This window comes from Xiphophorus hellerii, chromosome 14, assembly GCF_003331165.1.
Source record: "Xiphophorus hellerii strain 12219 chromosome 14, Xiphophorus_hellerii-4.1, whole genome shotgun sequence".
In the NCBI taxonomy this organism is placed as follows: Eukaryota; Metazoa; Chordata; class Actinopteri; order Cyprinodontiformes; family Poeciliidae; genus Xiphophorus; species Xiphophorus hellerii.
Genome location: NC_045685.1, coordinates 7,441,206 through 7,451,532, shown reverse-complemented (window position 1 = coordinate 7,451,532; position 10,327 = coordinate 7,441,206). Strand labels below are relative to the sequence as shown.

Below are 10,327 nucleotides of genomic sequence, written 5' to 3'. Positions count from 1 at the left end.
TGCAGGCATGTTTTTTCATGAGGGAATGATAACATGGATGTAGACATTTTTAAAAAGTTGGTTTCACATAATACTGCCCCTTTAATAAAATAACTCTGTGAGGCTGTTTCATTACCTTCCAGTGTGTTGTGGGGACTTTTGGGCTCTTCTCTGGCAACATACACTGACATTTGAAGGCAGGAAAACAAAGACTGTGAGTTTAGAAGAAAATACACCCGAAAAGTTTTCAGTCTTGACACACGTGGATACAAAAATGTACACTATCCAGGTAAAGATAAGGTGGCTGTGTTCTGGATGTACTGTAAGGACAATCTGCTAATTCCTCAATGCACATGTTGCATGCTGACAGGCAAATTTATCAGAATCAAAAGTTTCTTTGACAAGAATTAGTTTAAAGCTGTGCAAATTGATGCTGCTGGGTAATGGAACCTTTTTCATTTCTTCTGAGCAAGTTACTTTCTTTTTAGGTCGGTGGCCATTTAAATGAAGTTTGTACACATTTTAAATCCTCTGCAATTTCACTTCTGCCTATGTTCAAATTAATACTTCCCTTCTATGCAGACAGCCAGCAGGCAAATCACGCCAACTGTAGTTGACGAATCAGTTTTCGTGGACTTACCTTTTTTTGGGGAGGGGATTCCTTGTCTTCAGCTAAAGCTGGATTCAAAACCGGACTCATTATTCATTCATGTAAATTCAAATATAAACAGTTGAGGCTTGTTGTCACTCAGAAGCATTCCGTTGACTGTTTCTCATGAATTAAAGTGGAAGAATATTTATATTTGAAAAGAGAACCATATATACATATTTTTTCTCTTTTTCCCTCCTTTTTTGTTTATTTCTTATGTGTTTAATTATTTAGTTGCGACAAGGGTAATTTAATCTTGTCACTAATTTAATTTATTTTAATAATTAAATTATTAAATTACACCAGTTATCCATGTGCTTTCAAGTAAAGTTACCGAACACTGAACGCGATTGCGCAATGGTCGCCCGCTTTACTGCCGTACAACATTTCCCAGGATGCTCTGCGGTCGCAGCCGGAAATCCACCTTTTCCGCGCAGGGTGGAAGAAACCTTCGCTGCACGTGGGTTTCAGACGTAGCAACAACGCTTTTACCGAAAGCCTTTGGACTTTCCAGACTTGAAAAGTCTATTTGATTTCATTTGAACGTGTAAAGCCCAAAGGCACCGTGTCGTCGTGATGTTTCTGCAATATTATCTAAATGAGAACGGAGACCGAGTCTACACCCTGAAGGTAAGCCTAGCTTCGTGTTTACGTCGCTAACCTGAACATTTTAACACCCTGACAGCATTTTATCCTCCTCAAGTTTCACTTCCGCCCTTGAATGTTATACATTACGTTTTTAGAGTCGTAAAAGTAAATAGTCTTCGACATGTGGTGCACTTCGTGAGATAAAGAAATTAGGCAAAGGGCTCAAGTTAGCCACGTTAGCTTTTAGTTCCAACTCTCTGCACATGTTGTTTGCTTGCACTCTATTGGGGTTTTATCGTATTGCGCGCAACAGCAAAACAATCAAGTCAAACCAAAACATACAATTATTTCTTATCATATACTTTGAATTGTGTTTTTAGAATACCTCACCAAAAATATTTAAATTGGCTACGAGTGGGAGTCCTACTCTATTTTTTTATATATAGAAAGCTTGGATTTTTAGCAGACTTTGTATTATTTTCCAAATCTGCAATTTCACTTCTCCATATGTTCAAATTAATACATATTAATGTGTATGTATTAATGTTTTTAATGTGTTATTAATATGTATTAATACATATTAATACATTATTAATGTATTAATAATACATTAATATGTCTCTTTTAGAGAGAGACATTGTCTCTCTAAAAAGTATATGTTCTCCCCCCCCCCCCACCAGACAATATCCTCTAATACTTTTCCTTGTTATCCACCAACAGAAGGCGACACCCGAAGGGCAGCCCACCAGCTCGGCCCACCCGGCTCGCTTCTCACCGGACGACAAGTTCTCCCGGCACCGGGTGCTGGTGAAGAAACGCTTTGGGCTCCTCCTCACGCAGCAGCCCAGGCCCATTCTGTGATGGAAGTGATGCTGGGCCTGCAAGAGGAAGACAAACTCCTGGGTTGGATTCAGAAAGACTTGACTATGAGCTGGATCAGCTGCAACTTGGATTATTTTGGTTTTACTTCTAGTTATAATTGTATGTACCCAATAAAATGGTGCTAATGCTTTTTACTTAGTTGTGTTTTGTGTTTGGGATGCAATCCAGCCTTAGGAATGAGGGAAATTTCTTTTGGGAATAAAAATAAGTTGAGGGCTTTAAAAGTAATTCATAATTCAAAGTGTTTTCTCTTTGTTTTGCCATGAAGAACTTGTCAAAATTAGACTAAAAAGCAATCCTAAAGAAATTGACAAAACGCTTTTGTATCTACTTGAGACAGTAACTGGAGCAAAGATCTAAGGCTGAAATGTGAAGATTAATTGTGAGGGGTTTTGGAATAGAAACATTCAACATCTGAAAATGCACACGCTTTCAGAAAGGCTGGATTTAGAAGAATAAGGGCCCCTGGGATGGAGACAGTTTTAGTGCTACTTCTCTACCCCACACACACACACACACAAAATAAAATTCACTCATAGCTAGGTCTACACATTGGCAGGTACAAATTGATGAATGATGGGTTTAAAACATCTGACACAACTGTCACAAAAAGATGATTTTTAAATATTTGTATTTTAAATGAAGAGAAATCCAATATTTAAATAAAATGCCACATGTGACATGAGCCCTTGACTTTAATATGAGGTGTAGTGTTTGTAAACATGAATACTGTTTACATGCATACATAAAAAAAAAAAAAAAAACCCTCTCCCCTCCCCAAAATGTGGGGCCCTGGGCTACTTTCAGGCCTTTAAAAAGTCTGGCGCAGGCCCTACCAACAACAAGAAAGCATTTAGCGCTTCACTTTCACCAGCTGCAAACTCGAATCAAACATCCACAAAAAACGAGAGAAAGAAAGTGAAGTGATGGATGGATAATAAAATAGATACTTATTGGGGAGAAATAAATGGACATGAATGGAGGGAAGAATATTAGGATTAATGGTAGTTATACCATTGAAAGTTAATCGATGGTTGAACACCGAACAGCTTAAAAGTCTGATACATTTTTTTTCTTTTTTAAACGGTTCGATGATTAATTGACATGATGCATTTCTCTGAGTCAAATATGCCTAGCACCTAACCACGGCCTTTGTTTTGGTACTTCACACTCTTACATTGTTCTTGAAACACCATACAGGAGTTCACGAGCCGTTTTGTTCAGTAAAACTGTTTCTAACAACGGCCTAACAAACTTTGAAGACGTAATAGGGTTAAAAAAAACAACAAAAAAACGTCATTTACTCCCAGAATGTACATCAGCACTACATTCCCCAGACGTCTCAACGAAAGGTCATAATCACGCATGCGCAAACTAGATGGAACGACGGCAAGGAAGTTGGGACCTGAGCAGCACAGTCGCGTGCTGTTTTTTTTTTTTTTTGGTGGGTCATTTGGAATAAATGTGCGGAGAAACCCCGGCACGGGAGCTGGATGTTTACGGATAAAAACTGGAAACAAATGTAAATTGGAGGAGCCGTTCAGGGGAAACGGGGGACAGGTATGTGTTTACGGTGACTATCGGGTAAATTGTGAAGAATTCGACCGGGAAAAATTGTCGTTGTGAGAGAGCTATGTGGAGGTCCAGAGAGTTGACAGGTTGTCTGCGGCGCGGCTAGGCTAGTCGCGCCGACTGAAAGCCCTCCTCAGCCGGTACCGCAGCTCTGTTCCGGCGGCTGTCTCAGCCGAATCACCTTAGGTGTCCTCCCAGGCTTACAAAAGTTATTAAAGACAACTTTAAAATAAAACACGGCTTGCATTTAAACCCGCCAGATTTTTTTTTGTCGAAATTGAAAGCGCTACTTTGTATTATTATTATTATTTTTTTTGCCGGTTGTATTGCGTTAAAACTAGCTGCTCGTTTTACATTGAATTTACATAGAGGCGACACAATGTAGCACAGCAGAGTGTGACTGGGATCAGCTGCATTAAAACCAGTTCTGCTGAAAAGGGGACGCGTTTGCCGACCGGTTCAAGCCAGAATTATTATAGCTAGCTTAATTGGCTTAGAATGGCAGCTGAGTGGCGGGGTTGAAAAACGAGCATCCCCACTGGAACCAAATTAATGTTCAGGATTAATCCGACTGCTACTGTTCCCGGTTTAACACATATCACCATACACTTCAGTTTGCATCAAATAGTCATCACTGACTTTATCCTGAAGAGCTTAACAGCTGTAGGAGATGATATCTGCTCAATTTTGAGTGACATAACCATCGCCACTGAACACGACGAACATATATATTCTGCTGCTTTTGTTGGCGGTGTTCTGGAGTGGGATTTGGAGCAGCTGTCTTTGAGAATCGGAAGCCTAAGAGGATTTGACAGCCAGATGGGTAACAATGCTGCACCCAGTTGCCAGAAGAAGTCCTGACAGTTTGACTGCAGCATTTCTGAGCACCTAAAATGCTAAAAAAAAGTGATATCTAAATAATAATAATAAAAACACGTTATTACTCATAGACTTTGAGAGTACACAGACGTCAGTGCTGTCAGAAATGAGAACAAAATGTCTTGAATCAAGATGTCAGCTCTGATTAAATACTTTTAGACTTCTTGTCGATGCAAGTAGTCGCCTCCTCCTGGTTGTTTGGGTGGCCTCAGGTTCAGGAGGAAGTGCAGTCAGTCACATGTGTTGTACCCCACCCTCCCAACTCTTTATACAGCAGTCTCAGTTCTCCTGATGTTTCATGCAGATTCTTTTAGGCGTGCCGGCTGTAAGCTCTCAGTTCTGCTTGCGCTAGAAATGCACTGATTAGGGGTGACTGAGTTCCAGTTTCTGTGAAGTTCTGACCTGTCCTGGTGCTACAGATGATAAATAATTCTGACTTTGGTTTAAGAAATATAAATGACAGCTGTGAGAAGTATTTTTTTTTTCTAGAGTTCTTACTGTTGGTGGTTGTGGTAGTATTGTTTTTTAAAGTTTTCTTTACAATCCTAAGGTGTTCGCACGCTTTATAGTCTGGTAGACTAAAGTAGTTCGATTGAGGTCCAGGATTTGCAACATTTGTTAAATTTTCAGCTCACATGCCACTGTCATGTGAGAACAAATTGAAAACTAATTCCTCGCCTGTGGCGGCGCTGCATCAGAAACTACCGAAGGAAATGACACAAAAAGACATGAGCGCATCTTTCTTCTTCACAAAATGTAAATAAAAATGGAGCAGCATCAGATTTTTAAGGCTTGTAGGATTTCCTTTTTGTTGTTGGTAAAAGACAAGTCATTTTTCCCGCTAGCACCAGACTCAGCTGGTGTGAATTCATCCTTTATATTAGCAACTAACATGAACTTTAACTATAAACATAAATCACTGTGTGTGTCAGATCTTTAGAGAATCAAGATCCTAATATCCTGCCAACACGTTGAAGGTTGAAAAGCTCAAAGTAACAAAGCAAAGCAACTTTCTGCAGCCTTCCTTGTATTTTCTAAAACTGGCTCGCTTAGCTCACTTTTTTGCCAAGTCAGCGAAAACTTCCCCAAGGCATAAATCTGACTCAATGTCTCTTTTCGTAGCCAGAAAATACGAAATGTTAAAGGACTAAATTCTGTCTTTCAAGTCGCTTCTTACAGCTAAGAAGTTCAGTTTTTAAACACCTCATCGCCACTGAAAATTGTTGATTTCAAATCTTCTTCCTGCAGTAGCCACATCCATGCTGAAAGGAGTTGGTAGAGTTTAGGCATGAGGCATTCGTTTGTTAAAACACTGGATATTTAATATGTTTTAAAGCTGAAAATTGTCAGATTTCATCCCACTGACAATTTCCCCTTGTGTATTTCTAGCTTGTATGTTTGTATATTTCTTGTTCTGTGTACAAGCAATATTGTGCACAGGGGGATTTCTCTTCTGTAGGATTTTCCCCTATAGAAGAAAGTCACCGTTTTCCAATTGTTTTCCATTCCAACCCGTCTGAAAATGGAAATAAGAAATTACTCCTATCTAGGAGTTAATTTTCAGTGTGAACTTGACAGACGGTTGTTGTATCTATTACTGCCTCGCTCTACACACCTCATGCCCCCTCCCTATTCTGAATGTTGACTGACTAGGCAACATTTCTTTAAAAAAAAAGAAAGAAAATAGGAACAACCTGCCTTGCCTCTGCAGGCTGAGTGAGAGCTGGTACTCTCCAGTATAACCGGTTAGAACCGCTCTTCTTTAATTATTAAATTATATTCCAAGTCTAAAAGAAAGAAAGAAAGAGAGAGGGGGAAAATCCCAGTTCAGCTATATCCACTGATCTTTTTAGCTTTTGAACATATAAATTGACGCTCAGTTTTGGGGGTTTTTTGTGCTCTGACTGTTCATTCCTGGTTGTTGTTTTACACCTGAGTCACTCATTCTGTCAGAGGATGACAATACTTTCACTAAAGCTTGGTTTTATACGTAGAATGTAAGGTAAAGCGAGGCTGGCGTTGTATCAGATGAATGCCATGTGAATGTAATGTACTTGCTCCTTTTTCCAGTTCGTGAAGCCGTTGGTCATGGTCAAACAGAGGAGGTTTTGTTGAAATCTGAAATTGATTGACTTCCACAAGGAACATGACACGGTGCAGCGTCTTGCTACTACTGATTTTACAAAAAGCGAAACTCCCATGTCAGTTTGTTGGAGAGCAAATGTTTTTATTTCACATGCAAAGATCCGACTTCTCATTTTTTTTCTCTCATGGTTTTTTGTTTCTCTCTCTTTCTCTGTCTATCCTCTACCATCCTGGCTGTAATCAACGATGGAAACGTTGTGAAGGCATTTTGTGGCAGACCCTTCTTATGTCTTGTTCAAAAACCCTTTGAGTTCAGAAGACAAGACAAATCCATATTCTGGTTCCCACCACGTTGCTATATGCTAGCATCTCTCCAGAAGCAACCACAGTTTGACCAGAATTTCCTTTGGTACCCGAAGGTTCAAGACGAACCTGGTTTTTGCCTCAATGGAGTATTTCATGACCAAAAGGAGAAACCGTAGAGGTAGGAGTTACCTCTGCATCAGCTGGGAAATAGCCTAGCTCAAGTCAGCACAGTGCTGCCAGCTCCTCCCTGATTGGTCCTTAACCCCCCCCTGCTCCCACAGAGACCCTCCCCGGTCTATCCCCACTTTCCTAGTTTTCTGTCCCGCAAACCGCTCTTAAGCCACCCGCCATGTCGTCGGTCCGCTTCACGGTGACGCCCACCAAGGCCGAGGACCTCCCGGGGCTGTCCGACACGTCACCCGACATCAGCTCCCGCCCGTCCGCCCATGTTCGCTTCGGCTCCAGGGAGAGCGTCAATCGCAGCGACCTGGTGAGCGAGGGGTCCGCAGGTGGGACGACGTTTGGAGGAATGGGAGGGAACGAAACGCCGGACCGCAGCAGCATAGACCAAGGTGAAACACACACACTCGTTCTCACAGGGTGCTAAATGTTTTAACATTGTGGTTATAATCTAGCAATCATCTTGCATACTTATTATCTCACATAAACATGTTCATGAAAATATTGTTTTTTTTTTTGTGTACATGCAAAATGCTTTGTGTGGAGGAAATCCCCAATCTCAAGGTTGACCTTTCAGCTGTAAAACGACCCCAAACATCCTGTCAAAGCTGCAGTTGAATAGTTTAGATCAAAACATATTCATGTGTTGGCGCGGCCCACTCATAGTACAGACCTTGATTCAACTGAGCCTCCAGGGTAAACCTGGAAATTCATTTTTACAGTTTTTCTCATTTTCATATGATGGATTAAAGGGGCAGTATTAGGTAAAATCAACTTTGTCATAATGTTATTTCCTCATCAGAAACATACCTGGAGTGTTGCTCTAATTCTTTTAAACTTTTTTGAGAAATTCTTCAATCTCCATGGCAACCATTCAGCTGTGCAAAACGCCTGGGTGGATCTAGCTCCGCCTTCAAGGACAAAGCTCCTCCCCTGCAGTTTCCAAGCTTCCGAGCTTCATAGAGCAGCCCGTGACTCCCCACTCAGCTCCTTCAGACTAGTCAGCAGCAAAATAGACTAGTCAGTTTGCAAACAAATTAGCAAACACCTGGTGGAACAGTGCATCTGTTGAGCTCATCATAGTTGCTACTTCTCAGTGAAACGCTGGTAAAAACATTGTTAAAGGGTTAATAGAGAAGCCCTGTTGTGAAGACTTCCTGAAGGCGGAGTTTCAGAAAGAGCAGGAGTTTCTTAAAGAGACAGAGGCCCAATTTCAAGGAATTAAATTAGGATGTAAAATTTCTTTTAAGTCATATTTGATATAACGCATTTTTATAAGAACTGAAGTTAACATAGTTACGTGATTGTGCTATAAAATGGCATTGTGTGCCTGGAAAACACATAATACCCATTAAAGTCTTATTTTTGCACCAAAATTGTGAAACAAGCAGTAAATCATGTGTCTTTCTCATTTTCTTCCACTCTTTTGGAAAAACTAGGTGTTGATTTTGCATAGGGATCTCCATCCTAAAACTTAAAAGGGACCAGTTAATGTTTTTAAATACAGATACGCTAACAAATGCAATTCTTTACCTGTTAAATTTTTTCCTGCAATATTTGCTTTGAATTTCTACAGAGAATGCCACGAAAAGGACCAGTGATATGTTTTAAGCTCTGGTTTGCATACTCTTTTTATGTTCATCTTTATTTTATAAATCCTAAAAATGGAAATAAAATGCTTTAAAAATGCCAAGAAATTTCCAAAAGCTGTCTAAAACGCTTTTCTTTTTTAAAAAAGTCTTGTGACATTTACGGCTCTGAACAAGTTTTATTTGGTTGTCCTTGGAGCAAAATTGCTCTTTTGGTTGTAAAAGTTGCAGAGCCTTGGTCTAGCATATAAAATCCCAATAATAAATATAAATAATAAATTTCCCAACAGCAAATAAGAATATCTGTGATGGGTTCACTGGCTCAGTGTGATGTAACTGTATTAGCCCACTGATCCACTTAAGCAGTTGCGTTGTTATGAGGATGCACCGCACTTTTTAATAAGCTTCCATAAATAGACATTGAGACGGTTAATCCGTTTCGATCAGGCCGCTGCGACGCTACAGCCTGTCCATATTTCTGTCTCCACGTGTCCCGAAATAAAAGGAAGAAGAAAAAATGCTGACGCAGTGGTGCTACTGAAGCAACTGAGTCAGGTTCCTGAAGTAATAACAGGAGAAGTCAGAGTGAATGGCTGAGCAGCTATTTCCTCTACGATTCATTATTTTTGACACCATTACAGTTAGCTGCTGAAACTACTGGGCGGAGGAGCCCTTCTGTTTGGGAACGCTCTCAGAAGCAAACAGCCGTTTTCCCCTCGAGTTCACCCACATGTGGACGAGCAGCTGTGGCTCTGAGCAGACAGCAGTAGAGAAGTGAAGGAGATGCACAATTCATAACAGAGAATTGAAAAAAATTAATTCCACTCCTTTACACTTTCATCGGTTTTAACACAGCGGATAGTAACTGTTATGCACTTGTAGTATCTCAGATGGAACATCACACTAAGCGTCACCAGATCCTACAAGAAGTGCAGTGTCTTGTGTTAATTATTTAACTTTTAAGTCAGCAAAAAAAACCACCCCTACAAGATGTTGCCACATTTGCAGGGGGAAAAAAATTATGCCGTGGTTCCACGAGACATAAAGTAGAGGTGCACTAGAAGATTGGCTGATGACTATAAATGGGTTGTACGGCACAGGCAATTTTCAGGAAGCTTCATTGTGTTGAAGTGTATACATTACAGCCAAATGTAAAATTTAAAACGTCAGCAGAGTCCACACCTCCAGCTAGCAATCGTTTCTCAGTAGCCATAGGTTCAGATACTCTATACAATCAAATACTGTATACTCCACTTCCTACAGAGTCTGTGCTTTGTAGACTTTATGCAAAGTCTACAAAGTCTACTTTGTACAAAGTAGACTTTGAATAGCTGGGTAGCTAGCTGTTCAGCTATTCAGGTTGATTATTCATCAAAGGTTGTTATCCCAAACACCTACACATACCAGCTGTTCACTGTGCATCAGAAATTATGTTTTATTTTTCTTAGCTATAAACATCTGTCAAGGAATGTATGGGATTGTGCTTACACAATCCCATACATTCTTAAAAGTAAATAAAGTTGCCTTACAGTTAGTAATGCTATCCGTGCTAAATGTGCTAACTGCAGATAAGATGCCGAAGCCAGTATAAAACATACTAAGGAATTAGAATCTGATT

General features: G+C 40.2%; 2 protein-coding genes across 4 annotated transcripts in view; both read left to right on the top strand.

The window, feature by feature from the left end:
* The first annotated feature begins 1,032 nt into the window (after positions 1 to 1,032).
* nop10 (NOP10 ribonucleoprotein homolog (yeast)) lies at positions 1,033 to 2,232 on the top strand. Its single transcript, XM_032583069.1, has 2 exons — positions 1,033 to 1,258; positions 1,937 to 2,232. Exons 1-2 carry the CDS (start codon positions 1,205 to 1,207, stop codon positions 2,075 to 2,077), a joined length of 195 nt encoding a protein of 64 aa, XP_032438960.1. The 5' UTR covers positions 1,033 to 1,204; the 3' UTR covers positions 2,078 to 2,232.
* A 1,269-nt stretch (positions 2,233 to 3,501) lies between these two features.
* The window catches only part of slc12a6 (solute carrier family 12 member 6), a 30,248-nt gene continuing 23,422 nt past the window's right edge, over positions 3,502 to 10,327 (top strand). For 2 of the 3 annotated variants that reach the window (XM_032584104.1, XM_032584102.1), the window contains exon 1: positions 6,850 to 7,512. In XM_032584104.1, coding sequence (XP_032439995.1) covers positions 7,290 to 7,512 — 223 coding nt within the window. In that variant the 5' untranslated portion in view covers positions 6,850 to 7,289. Of the gene's footprint in view, positions 3,659 to 6,849; positions 7,513 to 10,327 lie in introns of those variants that run through there. The other variant, XM_032584103.1, reaches the window with a different exon arrangement.